We start from the raw sequence: 18587 nt of genomic DNA on the forward strand, positions 1-18587 counted from the left end.
CTTTGCTAACTATAGGATGGAATCCCTGATGCTTCCGGCGGCTGTGCTTTATTAGTAAGAGACGGCGCTTTGGTATGAGATTGCATTTTATTATTTCCTTCAGCTCGACATGTACCTGATATTGGAGGGCCTCCCTATGGGTTCGGATTGAGACACACAGCAAATGGTGTGGTTTGATTGCGGTGTGGACCCGTTTCCCTGCAGCCAGGTGCGCAGCCCTGTGCAGGCGGAAGGACAGTTTGGAGTGGCCTGGTTCTGAAGGTAGTGCTGGCATCCATGGCCCAAATTGCTGCTTTTGTTTGCATCACCGAACGCCTGAGGCCGTTGCTGTTTGGCTTGAGGTGCCCGTTTCCAGGAGATCAGTAGGCATTTAGCACGGCTATCCTGGCCTCTTGGCACAGAGGGTCTAGTTTACCATCACCTCCTAGGGAAACAGAGAGACTTTTCTTGTGACCAGCTTTATATGCAATTTAATGTCACATAAGACACACGTATGGCTTCCACTAGGAGAGCATTTTCTAAGTACACAGCACGGCACTGCTTAGTTGGTCTTTCATAGAGCATCAGCGGATTGCAAAAGCGTTTACTTCTGAGCAGAGTGAGGTATGCCTGCCAGCCTGCCAGGCCAGCAGCTCACCAGTGCAAACACATCCTTAGAATATCGCTGACAACCTGTACGACTGGCATATCAACTCTGTCTTACGAAGCCTAGACAGAACAGTCAAATGAAACAAAATTTGTTTTGAAGATAACATAATAAAACTCACATGGTTAAAATGCACCCCCAACAACCGATTACCCCTAAATTCCCATCATGTATTTGAAGCCTAGAGCTAAAACTTCATTTTCTTTCTGCCTCTCTGTGTTCCCAGTGTTCTGGGAAGAAGCTGAGAAGCACTTCACTGTATGTGGTTTAGGATGCGCTCATTCAGTGCCACAGGGCACGGGGCTTTCAGTAAGAGGGAGAGACTCGGAAAGAAGCCGGGGTTGGATCTGGGCACGACACACGGACCCCTTCAGCTGGAAGCTGAGGGCACTTGAGAGAAGGCCACGCTGCGGGGCGGGTGGGCTGGGGGGGGGGGGGGGGGGAGGGTACCGAATTCCAAGTCTTTTGATGTTGCAGTGGAAGAAAACTTCTTCGTTCACCTTGAGCTCCACCACATTCCAGTCCTCCATCTTCTCTAGAGTGACCTGGTGTCCGTCTGCAGCCAGCACAGCTGCAAAAGAGAGAAAGGGGTGTGGTGGCGGGCAGACTGCCATGCCATGGCAAGCAGATGTCCTCACGGTCACAGCAGCTGGTCTGCTCTCCAGTTGCTCATGGCTATAACTCCGCCGTCCCGGTGGGCACCTGCCTGGCGCTGGCCCCAGATGCTCCCGCCTTCTCTGAGAGGCATAGCCCTAGGCCTGAGCGTTTCAGGATCCGTTGTGATTTGATCCAGACCCACATGATTGTGAAAATATGAGCTTTCTCTAGGAAGAGCTTTTGAGTTTTTTATAGAGACAACACTCAGTGTTTCAGAGAATTTGTGAAATTAGGTAACTTCTGACCTTGCTGATGGAACCTGTCTGGGGGGCAATTTGACAGTACATGACAAAAACCTTAAAAGCCTCAAAAAATTAGAATTAAAAAATAATTCTAATCTCTGGCCAAGGAAATTGCACTTATAAGAAGTCTTCCTGAGGAAAATATCAGATTTTTGGCAACAAGATATTTCATTCTGTAGTTTTATAATAGCAAAATACTGTGAATAACTTACATGCCCAATACTATGAATTTTTAATTGCAAGAATATTTGTAATATAAGCAAAAATGAGCCTACAGATAAACTACATATTCCACATTAATGTAATAGAAAAAAATACCCAGTGATTATCTTTCTCTGGTGAGATTATGAGTTTTTTTCTCTTTATTCTTTTATCATGTTTTCAGATTAAAATCTTTTTAATAAAGCTAATGAACTAAACTTTTATCCTCACCTTAGGAACCTGCCTGTTGGTTATCATATTCAATGGCTCCTTCCTTAGAGATCAGCTACAGAAACATTGTTAGGTTTATTCTCTGTTGGAGAAACGCAAGAGTGTGCGGGCTGAGCAGAAACAGTGCCGGAACAGCCTGGAGCCCTGTTGTTTCCCACACGTCTCTCCCCGATTTTTCGATGTGTTCCCCTCTAACCTTGGGGTTAGAGCCGGGGAGAAGTTGGGTGAGGTTGGAAAGAGAAATCAGTTGGGACCATTTTTTTTAAAGCCTTAGCATTTCAATCAGTCTTACGTGGCGAAAAGCAGACAGTTATGTCAGCTAATTGTATTTAATCACAGAGACAATTGCTTTTTCAAAATGTTGGCATGCCCACTTCATCTTTCAATCAGTTCAAGAACAGCAAGCCCCGACTGTGAGCATTTTAATTGCGTGATTTTAATTTCACTTCTGGAAAGGAACTTCAGAAAGTAACTCAGCGAGGATCTCCATTAACAAGACAGCGCAACGCGGGCACCCAGTGGCGGCCCTAATTGACTTTGTGTCGGCCAACCCCATCTCTGCAGACACCGCATCGTCTTCTTCGGCATGTTTATGTTATTGTATCCTGGTCAAAGGTCTTGTTCTTAAATATCTTTGGAGGAAGGCACTCAGCTTGGACCCAGGACTGGTTTAAATGAAGCAGACCACCCGGTCTGGAATGGTCAGTGGGTCGTCTAGAAAGCATAGATCTCTACAGGTTTCTGGGGACCATACCCTCTTGAGTGGGGGGAGGAGGAGGCGGGGTGTAGCTGGAGAAGGAAGGAAGAGCCCCCAGGGGGTAGATAGGAGGCAATTCAGCCTCTGTGACCTTGACTGTCCCTTGTCTGAAGATGTAGCTGGGAAATGGAGCTCAACATGATAGAAAAATCAGGAACAAAGCAGCTTCTCCGCTCCCACTCCCAACCCCCTTCTGGGGCTAGGAGCTAAGGCCTGGGGTTTCGGGGAGGGGGCTGCAGGCTCTGGGGCTGGTCACAGCGAACACAGTGTAAGTGAGGAGGGCGCTGCAGGGGCGACCCGGAAAGCTGTGCACCCTGCAGCTGCCTCGACCCTTTCCCTCGGGGCCCCGCTGACCAAGCCTCGTGCAGCATGTGAGCTTGGGGGTTGTTTTCTGAGAACAGCGCACTCTTCATGGCAGGGTGCAGCTAAGACTCTGGATTCGAACCATCAGATAGTCAAGCCACCTGTGGAAGTGGGGGTGCCGACTAATGGGGTCTCAGTGACTGAAGTCCAACAAGAAGAAATCCTAAGAGAGCAATAACTCCTCGCTTTACCTTCTATATGGTCGCAAAGCATGTGCTCTTGTGGCCTTTAAGTGCATGCCTCTCCCTCACTGACCACGGCACCCTCCTACCCCCGCCCCACCGCCCCCAGGTGCCTGGCGTTAATGAAACTCACAGAATAAACAAGCTCACAGTGGCGCTGGGCACCTCCAAGGACTGTTTTGGACCCTGAGTGACCCGAGTCTGACTTATTAAAGCGATAAGCCATCTGAGTCTGGGTCGTAAATTACTCTCAGGACACCCATCCCTTCTCCTCAGGCCAGGATGTGCTGAGCCCAGCGGGAGGGCGGCCAGTGCAGGCTTAAGGGATAAAACTCGAAGCAGCACCAGAATTCCTGCAGCTCATGCAAATGCCAACTTCTCTACATGGAGGACGCATTTGTTCTGTGAACTGCCATGGGTTGTCTATTCAAAGAAAGGTCAGATAAATATACTCCATGCAACAAAGTCTCTGCAAAGGCAGTGGCGAACCTCCAGCATAAATCAGCCAGAAGCTGTAAGGCCGCCCGCAGAATGCCTGCTTCTTTGAAGTGGCACCTCATTCTTCAAGTGGGATCTGGGTAACGGAAGGGACACGAAAAGCCCCCCTCTTCTCGGTGCTGGGGGAGCGTGCACCATCTGTGAATGATTTAAACGTGCTGGTTAGGAAGTCAAGACAAACAGACGACAGGCCTGTCCCCCTTCTCTACTTATGCAGATGCAATGCTGATGAGCGTTAGTGTGTGTAGCTAATGCAGAGCGAGGGGCGGTGGATGTCACACAGCATCCTAACTAAATAAGGCAGACTCTGGTTTGTATGGGCCAGTTTCACTCCCTTCTAGTTCCCTTCAGCGGGTCACTTGGCAAACTTAAGTACCCAGGCAAGGAGCAACATGGCCAGGGGACATACTTAGAACTTTTTGTTAAGCATTAGTTAGTTTAGTTTCATCAGGATTGAAGCCACAGTGCAGACATTTTTGCTGAGCTATTATAATAAAGAAAGAACAAAAAGGTTCAGATTGCTTAAGGCATAGTAAGTTCAGGAAAGATCAAACGTATTACCAAAGCCAGCGGCTTCAGGAAGTGATAAAGAGCTATGATTTTTAAAGAAACACACAGAATTCAGATGCAGACTTTACAGAAGGGGGTCTGCAAGTGCACCGCTCTGTGCCTGCTCTGGTGTTAGCGTTGAGGCTCCAGTGGTCGGGGAGGGTGGGGCCGGGAGGGAGGAGGAGCAGATGCTGCCTGCCTGGCTTCGGTTGACACTCTGGCATGTGTCACTGGCCCTCAGTGAATGTTGGCTGCCAGTGTAATACGAATCATCATTCAGGAATATACAAAGCTAACTTTAAAAATCAACCACCTGCTGGTACCTTGCAATACTCAAGTCTCCTTCAACCATGAAAACTCTCCCCTTGATCTTCTCAGAACGCTCCTCTGCTCCCCTGCTGGCGGACGAGCTGCCTGTGCCCTCTGCTTCCTCTGCCCGCTCTGCCCGCGCTCTCGGGGGTGAAGAACCGCCCGCACAGTCAAGGGCTCACCCCGTCTCTCCTACCCCTCGGGAGATGAACGCTCAGACCCATCTCCGTTATTGCTTTAAAATACTTTTTTTTGAAAAATACTTTACTTGATTGTCTACACACACCCTTTCCAGCATCACACGAAGTCGCTAGTAGGCTTTTCAGTGGTAAGAGCCTGTGTTCGGGTGACCCTTTGCGTTTATCTAACCTCTTCATCTGCACCCCCAGGTTTTCTCAGCGATGTTTTTGAGCTGCAGCTGTTGGCCTTGGTTGCATTCTTTATTGTGCATGTGGATGTGCATTGATGGCCGGGACTTCTTGGCTTCTTAACAGCTGGTTTATTTGGGCAGTATTAGAAAAAAATGTCAATCAAGGGATACCCTCTAGAATTCCAACAGGGCCAAGTCATGTTGGGGATCTAAGGCTTGTTAATGATGGGGAGTACCTACATGAAATTAGTGAGAAGTGAGGTTTGCTTTCTCTTAGGAAAACAGCAGCTCTGTAGCCTAATACGTGTTTTTCATGTGAATCCTGACAGTTTACCAAATAGCTGGTTATGGAGAAGGTGGGCAGGTAACATTTCTCCAGAAATGGTTCCTACCTTGTACATTATTTGGTTTCTTTTATTTACCTGCTTGAATACTTGAATAAACCACTCCCCAGTTTTAATCCTTTTATTTTAATCCTTTTAGATAATAAATTTGAACTGACAAATTGCACAGAAGCTCTTTGGCATTAATCTAATTCAGTGACATGATAAAAACATAAACAAGGCTTCCCTTTACTTTGACAAAGTAATGTAATTTACCTTATTTATCTGTATGAAATCCCAGCAGTTAATTTGAACACTTATTTATATGATGTTTGTATTCTTAGGTCTTTAATACAGTGTTTCTACCTCTCATTTGTAATTGCATGCATTATTCTTGAAACTAGGTAAAATTCACTGAATTGTTGTATAATAAATAGCCTTTTTATTATTGCCTGTAAAAAATAAGATAAAATAAAATAAAATGCTTTTACGCTAAAATTTTACAGGTTATGATGCAGACCCATGACTTAAAAAATCCCTTACAAGTATAGAAATGGACAAAAATTTTAAATTACACATAATTCTTCCACCTCCTGCCCTTTGTCTTTTTTCAGGAGAGGTGGGATCACAATGCATATGGGATTCAGGAACATACTTTATTCCTTGAGCACTGTGGTGTGGTGATCCAGTCCTGCCAATATACATAGATCAGCTACATTGCATGTCATGTGACAAATGTACTGCAATTTATTCAGCCATTCCTTTTTCTGATTGTTTCCTATTTTTCAGTCAAGAAATCGAGAATGTAAAGGAAGAGGATGCCTCCATGTACATGTGCAAGTGTGTGTGTGTGTGTGTGTGTGTGTGTGTGTGTGTAAAATTGAGAAATGGCATAGCTGGATTCCACAGTATATGTTAAATTTTAAGATACTGCCAAGTTGCCCTCCAGTTTACCCTCCCTCCTCAAGTCGTTGAGAACACCTTTTCCAGGTCCTTCATCAACTATGAATTCATCTTTTTCTACAGATAATTCCTACTGAACAGTTTGGTGCCCATTGGCCATTTTCTTCTTGTGATTCTCGTCTCATTTGCCTCCTGTGCCTCCAGGTTCTCTCTTACATCAGCACCCACCTGAGGGAGCACCTTCATGTCCTACTTTCTGCCCGGTTCTGTATTTCCTTGCTTCCCCTGCAGTCTCACCTCCGGTGGCTCTAGCATTCAGCTCCATGTAGGTTCATTTTAACTAATATTTCTCAATCCTTAAAACATGCCCAACACAATTCCTGACACTGGGACACAGCAGAGAACAGAACAGAGAAGAATCCCTGCTCCCTTAGAGATCAAGAGTAATACAGTCGTAGTAGGGAATTTTAACAAGCCATTGATATCAAATGGATAGATCTTTTGAACAGAAAACCAACAAGGAAACAGCAGCCTTAGATGACACACTAGACCAGATGGACTTAATTGATATATTCAGGGCATTTCACCCCAAAGCTGCAAAAATACATTCTTTTCAAGTACACATAGAACATTTTCAAGGATAGACCACACATTAGGGCACAAAACAAGGCTTAGTAAGTTTAAGAGGATTGAAATAATATCAAGCATCTTCTCTGACCACAACAGTAAGAAACTAGAAATAAATTACAAGAAAAAAACTGATAAATTTCTTATCTTCATTTCATTTAGCTCTTCTGGAGAATTCTCTTGTTCTTTCATGTTGGGCTCATTTTTTAATCTCCCCATTTTGGCTGCCTGTTTGGGATTGAGTCTCTGTATTAGGTAGACCAGCTAGGAGTCCCAGTCTCTGGTGCAGGACAATGTCAGACACTGTGGCTGGCCCTGAGCACTGTGTGGAGCTATCAGGAGTCCACAGCTTGTGCCTCCCTCTGCTGGGCTGGGTGCCTTTGGAAAGGACCAAGATGTGCACCAAAGTCTGCTGTTCCAACCCCCAGGTCCAGAAAGAGATCAGGCAAAGGCTCAAAGCCTCCGGAGATCAACCTCTGCCTGTGGTCTGATTGTTATTTTCAGTCTAATTTGTCTCAGGCTACAGGCCACAGCAAGGCATAGACTCTACTACAGGGTGGGTGAGAGGTTTTCCAACAGGGAGGGGCAATTGCTTCCCTCCCAGGCAAAAGCTGCCTGGATGGAAAATGTCTTCTCGAGAAAGATGTCCTCTGCAGTGTGAGGGAATGACTCAGCACAGGAAAGCAGGGTGGCTGCCTCCCAAGCTCTAACCCCAGAGCCCTCACCCCGGGGTTCTCCACACACAGCTCCAGTCCCCTCTGCCCTCCCTCTGCCAGAGCCCAAGGTGAGCTGCTGCTTTCCCAGCCATCTCTCCTTAGCAGACAGCAACCCTGCTGCTTTCCACAGCCAGATGTTATGTGGGCACCTTTCTCAGTTCTGGTGGTTTCTCAGCTCTGGAGCCAAGCTTGGGGTTTAGACTCCAGAGTTCTCAATGGGAACCCCTGATAGCTGAGATATCCCTCCAGAACTCCAGCTGCTGTCTGTGGGAGCCCGGCCAGCCCTCTAGAGCCTCAGCACTTTCTACCAGTCTCTATGTGGGCTCCACTTTCAGTCCTTGTTATCAGGGTTCTCTCCAGCTACTCTTCAGTTGATTATTCAGGATGTTTTTTTCTGTATTGTAGTTGTAATTCCAGTTTGGTCCTGGGAGAGTGTCAATGTAGCTTCTACTTAATCCACCACCATTTTAGAACTCCCCCGGCCCCATTACTATCTTTTCCCTATATTTTTGTATTCATATTTCACTATCTTTTCTTTCCTTCTTAAAGAAGTTTGTTTATCATTTCTTGTAATATTTATTTAGTGGTGATAAACTACTTACGTTATTTAATGTCTGGGAAACTCTTTATCTCTCCTTTGATTGATTCTAAATGATAGCCTTGCTGGGTGGAGCAATCTTGGTTGTAGGTCTTAGCCTTTCATCACTTTGAATAGTTCATGCCAATCCCTTCTGGCCTGCAAAGCTTTGGTTGAGAAGTCAGCTGACAGTCTTATGAGAGCTCCCTTGTAGGAAACTGCTTTTATTTCTTGCTACTTTTAAGATTCTCTCTTTGTCTTTCACCTTTGGCATTTTTATTATGATGTGTATTAGCATGGGCCTCTTTGGATCTTGTTTGAGACTCTCTGTGCTTCCTGGACTTGTATGTCCATTTATTTCACCAGGTTAGGAAAGTTTTTGGTCATTATCTCTCCCTATAGGTCTTCTTTCTTCTTTCTTCTCCTTCTGGTACCCCTATGATATGTTATCTTGCTTAATATTGTCCAAAACGTCCCTTAAACTGTCTCATTTTAAAATTTCTTTTTCCTTTTGGCTGATCCAATTGAGGTTTTTCTGTTACCCTGTTATCCAGATCACTGATTTGATCCTCTGCTTCATCTAATCTGTTGTAGATTTTCTCTAATGTATTCTTCATTTTAGTTATTGTAGTCTTTACTTCTGATTCTTTTGTAATTTTTTTATCTCTTTGTTGAGTTCTCACAAAGTTCATCTATTCTTCCCCTAAGTTCATTGAGCATCCTTATAACCAGTGTTTTAAACACTGTATTTTTTTTAATATATTTTATTGATTTTCCACAGAGAGGAAGGGAGAGAGACAGAGAGTTAGAAACATCGATGGGAGAGAAACATCGATCAGCTGCCTCCTGCACATCTCCCACTGGGGATGCGCCCGCAACCCAGGTACATGCCCTTGACCGGAATTGAACCTGGGACCCCCCAGTCCGCAGGCCGACGCTCCATCCACTGAGCCAAACCGGCTTCGGCTAAACACTGTATTTAGTTGATTACTTGTATCCATTTTGTTTAGTTCTTTTTCTGGAGTTTTGTCTTATTGCTCCATTTGTGTTATGATTTTCCATCTTCCAATTTTGGCCGCCTTTCTGTGTTTGCCTCTTTGTGTTACATAGATCTGCTGTATCTCCCAGTGTTGGCAGAGTGGCCTTATGTAGTAGGTGTTCTGTGTGGCATATTTGTGCAGTCTCCCTGACCATGTAGGGTATTTCTTGTGTGCCGTGTGTGCCCTCTTATTCTAGCTGAGCTTGACTACTGTTGGTACATCAGTGGGTGGGACTGACCCCAAGGCTTACTGACTACAAGAGCTGGCTGTAACTATAGCAAGAAAGCTGTTGTATGGAGGCTGACACCCATAGAGCAGGAGTTACTTTCATAGGGCTCTGGTGTCAATTGAATTCATCCTTCAGGTGCTTTGTTTGTGGAGCTGTTTGGGTGGTGCTCTGGTGAGGTCTGAAGATAGCCAGTAGGTATATTGGTTCTGCAGCCTCTTTGGAAGGGTTATAGTGCAGGCCAGGGGAATAGTCATTTGTGCCAGCTTGGAGTCACCTGGTGGGAGCTACAAAGTAATATGCATTTGGTTACCAGTTGTGTTGGGCTTGGAGGTGCTTGGGCGAGGCCATGCTGTGAACTGAGGCCAGCTGCACCTAATTCCAGGAGATGTGAGCTGAGGTCAGCTGCATTTGGGCCCAGCTTGTGGTCATTTAATTAAGGCTACTTTCCAAGCCACCACTGGCCACAGCTTTGCCAGCCTTGGGGCCAACCTCATGGTGTTATAATGCAAGTTGAGATCTGTCAGTGCTTGTGCCAGGCTTAAGGCTACTCAGCAAGAGGTGCAGCTGCCTGCTGCTTATGTGGGGTGTGTAGACCTCTGAAAGATTTTAGGACAATCCCAGCATGAGCTGAGGCAGACCACTGTGTATAAAAGCCACTGGAAGCAGTGCAGGTTGGGCACACAACTTGGGTGGAGCTGGGTCTCAGGGAACCATCAGGGGAACAGTGTTAGTTACATTAATGGAGAGAACAGATTTGGCACCTGCCTGCACCAGGGCCAGCTGAGTGCTGGGAGGGCTCAACAAAGAAACAATGGCACCTACCAACACTTTTAGGGAGAGAGCTGCCCTGAGCCCAGCCTCTCCAGCCCTCACCCTGAAGCTAGTCAATTTAGTTCCTCTTTGTAGGTCCCTGGCACATTTTGAGCTGTTTTCCCTGCACTGGATCCTACAGTGAGTTTTTGAGTGAGTCCATTGACAGGCTCCTCAAGAGGAATGTCTAGGATTCCAGCAGCCCTCCATCTCACTTGGCTGTACACACCACTGGTTTTCACAGTCAGATGTTATAGGGACTTCTCTTCCCAGCAGTGGTGCCCTGGGCTGGGGAACCTGGTGTACCCCTTCCAATTCTCTCTTAATTGTCATGCCATGGATGTGGGTAGGACTTCCTGTTCCATGTATCTGTTCCTCTTACCAGTCTCATTGTGACATCTTTATTATATTCTTAGTTATAGAGATTCAGTTAATCTTCAGGTGGTTATCAAGTGCGATTCTTCTATAATTTAGTTGTGATTTTTATGTTGTCATGGGAGGAGGTGAGTATAGCATTTACCTATTCTGCCATCTTTACCAGAAGTTCCCACATGAATATCTTTTCAATGAAATTGAACTCTTATCTTATACTAGAGGCCTGGTGCACAAAATTTGTGCACCTGGCGGGGGGGAATCCCTCAGCCCATCCTGCACCTCTCCAATTTGGGACCCCACAGGGGATTGGGCCTAAACTGGCTGTCGGACATCCCTCTCACAATTCAGGACTGCTGGCTCCCAACTACTCTCCTGCCTGCCAGCCTGATCACCCCCTAACCACTCCCCTGCCAACCTGATCAATGCCTAACTGCTCCCCTGCCAGCCCGATTGTCCCTAACTGCTCTCCCCTGCTGGTCCGGTTGCCCCCAACTGCCCTCCCCTGCAGGCCATCTTGTGGCTGCTGCCATCTTTGAGGGTGTGACAGTCAATTAGCATATTTCCTCCTTATTGGCTGTGGGCACCGCCATCTTTGAGGGTGTCACAGTCAATTAGCATATTCCCTCCTTATTGACTGTGGGCGCCACCATCTTTGCGATGGTGTGAGGGTCAATTAGCATATTCCCTCTTTATTAGGATCATATATAAAAGTTAACTCAAAATGGGTCAAAAATCTAAATTTAGAAATTATAAAGCTTTTAGAAGAAAACAGTATTCTGCATGACCTTAGATTTTTGCAATGATTTCTTAAACATCAAAGGTGAGGCAACAAATGGAAAACAGAAAAACCTAACTTCATGAAATTTAAAACTTTTTGTGTATCAAGGGACAATATTAAGTAGGTGACTTATAGAATGGGAGAAAGTATTTGCAAGTCATTTATCTGAAAAGGGTCTGGTACCCAGAATATATAAATTGTTGGAGATAATAAGAAGCAATTGGAATCCTTATACATTGCTAGTGGAATGTAAAATGGTGCAGGTGCTGTAAAAACAATTTGGTAGTTCCTCAAAAAGTTAAACATAGAATTACCATATGACTCAGAAATTCCACTCCTAGTTACATGCCCACAAAACATTATAAACAGGGACTCAAATACTTACACACCTATATTTATAGCAGCTTATTCACAATAACCAAAAAGTGGAAACAAGCAAAGAGTTCATCAACAGATGAATGGATAAAAAAAGTGATATATACATATAATATACTATTATTTGGCCATAAAAAGAAAGAAAATACTAATTCATGTTACAACATGGATGAAACTTCAAAATAGTATGCTAAGTGAACTAAGCCAGGCACAAAAGACAAATATTGTATGGTTTTACTTACATAAAGTATCTATATTGGGCAAAGTTATAAAGACAGAAAGTAGGTTAGAAGTTAGCAGGAGCTGAGGGTGGGATAGGGAATTATTGATCAGTGGATACAGAGTTTCTGTTTGGGGTATTAAATAATTCTGGAAGTACATAGAGATGATAATTGCATAACATTTAAAAAATACATTTTTATTTATTTCAGAGAGGAAGGGAGAGGGGGAGAGAGACAGAAACATCAATGATGAGAGATAATCATCGATCAGCTGTCTCCTGCATGTCCCCACACTGGGGATTGAGCCTGCAACACAGGCATGTGCCCTTTACCGGAATAGAGTCCACAGGCTGATGCTCTATCCACTGAGCAAAACCAGCCAGAGATAACCTTTGTTTTAAAGAATATGTTGTCTGGTATAAGTATTGCTACCCCAGCTTTTTAAATATATATTTGCATAAAATGTATTTTTCCATCTCTTTACTTTTATTTATTTTAAAAAATATATATTTTATTGATTTTTTACAGAGAGGAAGGGAGAGAGATAGAGAGTTAGAAACATCAATGAGAGAGAAACATCGATCAGCTGCTTCCTGCACACCCCCCACTGGGGATGTGCCTGCAACCAAGGTACATGCCCTTGACCAGAATCGAACCTGGGACCCTTCAGTCCACAGGCCAACGCTCTATCCACTGAGCCAAACTGGTTAGGGCAATCCCTTTACTTTTAGTCTCTGTGTACTTTTAGTCTGAGGTGAGTCTCTTGTAGGTAGCATATTTATGGGTCTTGTTTTCTTCTCCATTCAGCCACTCTCTATCTTTTGATTGGAACAATTAATCCATTTACATGTAAAGCGATTGTTAATAGATATGTCTTTATTGCCATTTTATTATTCAGATTTTTTATCTTTTTTTCCTTGTTCTTCTTAAAGACCTTTAACATGTCTTATACTACTGGTTTGGTGGTGATGAACTTCCTTAGCTGTTCTTGCTGGGAAGCTCTTTATCTGTTCTTAAATTCTAAATGATAGCATAATCTTGGCTGTAGGTCCTTGCCTTTCATCACTTTGAATATTTCATGCCATTATCTTCTGGTCTATAAAGTTTCTGTTGAATAATCAGTTGACAGTCTTATGGGAGTTTCCTTGTAGGTAACTAACTGCTTTTCTCTTTCTGCTTTTAAAATTCTCTTTTTGTCTTTAAACTTTGACACTTCAATTATGATGTGTCTTGATGTGAGTCTCTTTGGGTTTATATTGTTTGGGTCTCTCTGTGCTTCTTTGTCTTGTATGTCTATATCAGGGGTCCTCAAACTTTTTAAACAGGGGACCAGTTCACTGTCCCTCAGACCGTTGGAGGGCTGGACTATAGTTTTAAAAAAAACTATGAACAAATTCCTATGCACACTGCACATATCTTATTTTGAAGTAAAAAACCAAAATGGGAACAAATACAATATTTGTATTTGCATGTGGCCCACGGGCCATAGTTTGAGGACCCCTGGTCTATATCCTTCACAGGGTTAGGTAAATTTCCCATCATTATTTTTTAAATAGGTTTTTAATTTCTTGCGCTCTCTCTTCTCCTTCTGGCACATCCATGATGTGAATTTTGGTATACTTAAAGTTGTCCCAGAAGTTCCTTACACTATTCTCATTTTATAAAAAATAATTTTTGTTGTTGTTGCTATTCTGATTGGGTATTTTCTGCTTCCTTCAAATCACTGATTGATCCTCTGATTTATCTACTCTACTGTTGATTCCTTATAATGTATTCTTCATTTCTGACTGGTTCTTTTTTATGTTTTCTATCTTGTTAAAGTTCTCACTAAGTTCTTCTACTCTTCCCCTAAGTTCATTGAGCATCCTTCCAACCAGTGTTTTGAACTCTGAATCTGGTAAATTGCTTGTCTCCATTTTGTTTAGTTATTTTTCTGGAGTTTTTCTGTGTTCTTTCCTTTGGGACATGTTTCTTTGTTGCCTTATTTTGGCTGCCTCCCTGTGTTTGTTTCTATGTATAAGGTTAGAGTTGCTACCTCTCCTAGTCTTGGTAGAGTGACCTTATGGAGTACAGTCAAACCTTGGTTCTTGAACGTCTCCTATCTCAAACAATTTTGTTTTCAACCAAGTTTATCAATGGAAAAATCTCCTGGTTGTTGAATAAAACTTTGGTCCCCCACCCAACAACCTTTTCATGCTGATACCTGCATGATACCTCTCAGGTGACAAATAAAGGAGAGAATGTACTATATGAGTCAGCTTACTGCTAAACTTGGCATTGTTAAACCCTCAGGAAATTGTGATGTGAATATTTTTGTGGGTTTTTTTTTTTGCTTTTGTTGCTGCTTATTATTAAATATGTACAGTAAGTCACCATGGGTCCTAAGAAGGTTTGTGATAGCAGCAAAGTGAAAAGGAAAGTCATGAGAGCAACAATAGAGCTTACAAAAGAAATAATTGCAAAGTATAATCAAGGTATTCATGTGTCTAATCTGGTTACCTAGTATGGCATGGAGAAATTGCTGATTAGCTGAATTTTAAAACATAAAGAAGCCATTAAGAGTGCTGATGTTAAGGGTGTAAAAGTGCTCATAAAACAACGATCACATGCTGAAGAGGTAGAAAAATTATTGATTTGGATAAATGAAAAGCAGTTAGCCAGTGAAAGCACTTCAGAGGCAAGAGCTCTCAACATTAAAGTTAAGTTCTAGTGTTGACATCAATTTTCATTTTTTACTGTACATTTCATTCCCTTTTTAAAAAATTTTCATTTATATTTCATCTCCTTTTTGTTTCAAATGTGTTTATTTATAGGTTAAACAGTACATTAGACATGCACTGTATACAAGAAAGGTTAAAACAGGGAATCATTTCAGGTTCTGGAACAGATTAATTAAATTTACATTATTTCTAATGGGAAAAAATGCGTCAGTTTTCTTACAAATTGCTTCTCAAACAGTCAGTCTTCTGGAATGAGCTAAGTTTGAGAACCCAGGTTCCACTGTAGGTCTCACACAGCCTCCCCAGCCACCCAAGCTGGCGCTCCAGGTGTGCCTTCCATTTGGGCTGTGTGCATCCTCCTGTAATAGTTGAGCTTTGATTGCTATTGGCAAGTCAATGGGGTGGATTTACCTCCAGGCCAATCAGCTGCAAATATTGGCTGTGACCACCGTGGAGAATCAGTAGTGCAGAGGCCAACCCCAGAGAGCAGAACTCACTTTACCAAGTCTCAGGTACCCACTGAGTCCACGCCTTGAATGTGTTGCTTGTTGAGGTGACTGGGTGGTGCTTCAGTTTCTTCTGAAGCTAATACCACATGTGCTGGCTCTGGGGCCCTCTGGGAGGTGTGGGCCAAGGCCAGCTGCCACCTGTGTCCTGCCCAGGGCCACACAGCATGAGCTACAAAGCAATCCACAGATGGCTGCTACTTGTGCTGGGCTTGGAGGTGCCTGGGAGAGCCCAAGCTGAGGACCATGGCCAGCTGCCACTAGTGCCAGGCCTGGGGCCACTTAGCAAGAGGTACAGGGTACACAGAGGCCAGATGTTGCTTGTTTGAGAACTTTTAGGAAAGTCGGCAGCATGAGCCAAGACAGGCTATTTGTATGGAAAGACACTGGAAAGGGCTTGGGTGGTGGGGCGGGAGAGACCTCTGGGAATCACTAGGGTCAGGGAAATGGTGTCAGCCAGGTTGATGGAGACTCATATATGGTGCCTGCCTGTTGGCTCTGTGCGGGGAGGGCTCAGCAAAGGAACCATGGCCTCTGTCGGCACTTCTGCCTGGGAGAAAGCTGCTCCTCCAGAACTCATCCTGAAGCCGGACAGTTCAGTTCCTCCCACACGCCCCTGGTGTCTTTCAAGCTGCTGCCCCAGTGCTGAGCTCAGAGCCAGTGAAACGAAGTCCGTCTACGTGTGAGCCCTTTGTCTCTCTCGGCCACAATCTCCGCTGGTTTTTACAGCCAGAAGTTTTGAATATTTCTCTTCCAGCCACTGGAACCCTGGACTGAGGATTCTGGTGTGGGGCTGGGACCTCTGGCTTTTTAGGGGGAACCTTGGCAGCCAAGATATTCCTCCCAATTTTTAACCACGTACATGTGGGTGTGGGACCAGCCTATTCTGTGTCTCCACCCCTCCCACCAGTCTTGATGTGGCTTCTTCTTTATACCTTAGTGAGAGGTCTTCTGTTCAGCTAGATTTCAGACAGTTCTGAATGATGGTTCTTCTGTAGTTTGGTTGTAATTTCTATGTGGTTGTGGGAGTTTCCAAGTACCACAATCCAAGTACACTGCCATCTTGATCAGAAGTCAGATCTACCTTATTTTTAAGGAAATGCTGTAGTTGCTTAGTCTCATTATTTATTAAATGAACTAAAAGTGGGTTATGAGGTGAAGAGTTGGTGAGTGGGCCCAGTTCATCAGATGGGGAGGAAGCAAAAAGTCAATTATTTAGGCAGTGTCCTTAGCCAAGACTACAAACATTTTAAGTATTACCAAATAATACTGGGTTATTTACAACAGAAATTTCTCAAACAAACTCTTCTCTCAGAGAAAGTGGTTTTCTCTGATCACTGAAATTCTCCCCACACTCTAAACTAGAATGCAAGTGCCACCTCTTCCAGGAGGCCTTCCATGATTGCTGACTTTGTGTCCTCTGGGCTCCCATAGCATTTTGCCTGGAAGATTCTGGGTTTGGGTCATATAATATAGTTCATGAAGACTCAGTCTCAGGCTTTCTTCTCATTCTATGTGTTCTCCCTAAGCCAACGACTCATACTTTTCTCTCTCCAGAAAACAGACTTTTTCTCTGAACTCCAGAACTGCAGAGCTGACTCAGAATCTCTGCTTACATAGCTGAAAGCACGCTAAGTTCAATAATGTCCAAAATAAAGCATGTTCCTCCAACTGAATATCTTTGGTGTTGTCACTTCAATGTAGAGCACTTCCATCCATCCGCACTTGGTTCAAGTCAGAACAGACTGGATCCAGAGGGCAGCCTCTTGACCCTTGCCTCCCATCTACAATTTCTTAGGGAGTACCATTGCTTTTACTTTCATCTACCACCCCTTTCTGGCTGTCCTGGTACAAGCTACTGTCATCGCTCCCACAGGCACTCCAATGGCCCCCGACTTGTCTCCGTGCTTCCATCCTAGGCCCCTTTCATCTGTCCACACAGCGGCCGGTGTTTTATCCCCTGCCTAGAACTTTCACACGACCCTGCAGGATCTGGTCCCTGCCTACCTCTCCAGCCTCATCTTCCCATAAGTTCAACAAATACATCATTTGTTCATGCTTCCCGTCTTTACAGATATTAGCTCCTCCATTGAGAATGAACTTTCTTCTCTTTACCTAGTTTTTCATTCTTTAAAGCTGAACTCAAATGTAATTGCAGCAAGTAAACCTTTCCAGATATTTCCCCTCTCCCCTCCAATTCTGGCAGTGGCAGGGTCCACTATGATTACGTTCCTCTGTCACAGCCTTAGCACTACGGTCAGCTAGTAGTCATCAATGAGAAGGACATACATCACTTCAAGGACATATGTCTTTGTTCCCCAGCGTGTCCCGGGTACCTACAAGCGTGTCCACACATATTAGGTGCTCAATTAAGGTCTGTTGCATGAGTGAATGATCAGGGGATAGCGTCTCTGCCTTTTCCAGTCAGCCTTATGACCTTGGAGAAGTCACTTACCATCCCTGATCCGCAGGCTCCACTGCGTAAAGCGGGGTCTGCAATTCTGTTTATCCCGGTAACGTGCGCACTGCCTGGCACCTCGTGGGCGCACAGAGCATGCTACTGGTCCCATCCTTCTACTGAAGCAGGGGAAGGCGGAGGACGATGCTAAGGCATCCCAGGGTGTTGGGGGTGCAGGGAAGACTCTCCAGAGGAGGTGGAACTCGGTCTGGATCGGAGGAAGGAAGGAGGTCTAGACAGAAAGCACAACCTTCCCGGATGCTCAGAGGCTCGCTATACCTGGGCACACGCGTGTTGGCGACCCTCCAGCGCTCGGCTGCCCACCTTGCAGGCCCTCCAGGCGGAAGGTGCGGTGCTCCACAGACAGGCCGACTGCGCTGTATGGGCCATAGCGCAAGGTGACCACTGCGTTCTTGGGCATGGCTGGGCCTCCTGCCCGGGCTACCGCACAGCACACACTGCCGGGCAACTGCTCTTTATGCCCTTAGGAGTGGGCGTGGCCAGGCGCGGCTGGGCGTGGTCAGGCGGGTGGGGCTTGAGGATTCTCCCCCCACTCCCACCCAGCGGTGCCTGGTGTAATGGGTAAGAGTGAGGAGTTTCCCTCCTGGATGCCTGCACCACCTACTGTGCGCCCACTGCTGGGCGCAAAAAGGTGTGGTGGTGGTCAGGGATGATTTGCTTCAGCAACTCTCATAGTCAGGTAAACATGGGATTTTAATCTGGTATGGAAAGTGTTGATCAATAACAATAGCCAGTATTTACAATTACAGAAAGTATGCATCAGGCAACATAGGAAGCACTTTCCATATGTTAGCTCATGTAATCATTTTACCATTCTTATAAAATAGGTTGTACTTTTGTTATTTAGTATTTATCAAACGGGGGCTCAGAGGGGCCAAGTAACCTTCGCAGATGATTCAGGGG

At 44.8% G+C, this 18587-nt stretch overlaps 1 protein-coding gene across 1 annotated transcript; it reads right to left on the reverse strand.

Annotated features, from left to right (window-relative positions):
• Window positions 1-359: 359 nt before the first annotated feature.
• On the reverse strand, window positions 360-18084 carry CUNH10orf53 (chromosome unknown C10orf53 homolog). The gene is given in 4 exon segments (XM_006097556.1): window positions 360-424; window positions 1097-1112; window positions 1114-1217; window positions 17988-18084. Coding segments are annotated over 4 exon segments (282 nt in total).
• Window positions 18085-18587: the final 503 nt, after the last annotated feature.

The sequence above is a fragment of the Myotis lucifugus genome, unplaced genomic scaffold, assembly GCF_000147115.1.
Source record: "Myotis lucifugus unplaced genomic scaffold, Myoluc2.0 scaffold_206, whole genome shotgun sequence".
In the NCBI taxonomy this organism is placed as follows: domain Eukaryota; kingdom Metazoa; phylum Chordata; class Mammalia; order Chiroptera; family Vespertilionidae; genus Myotis; species Myotis lucifugus.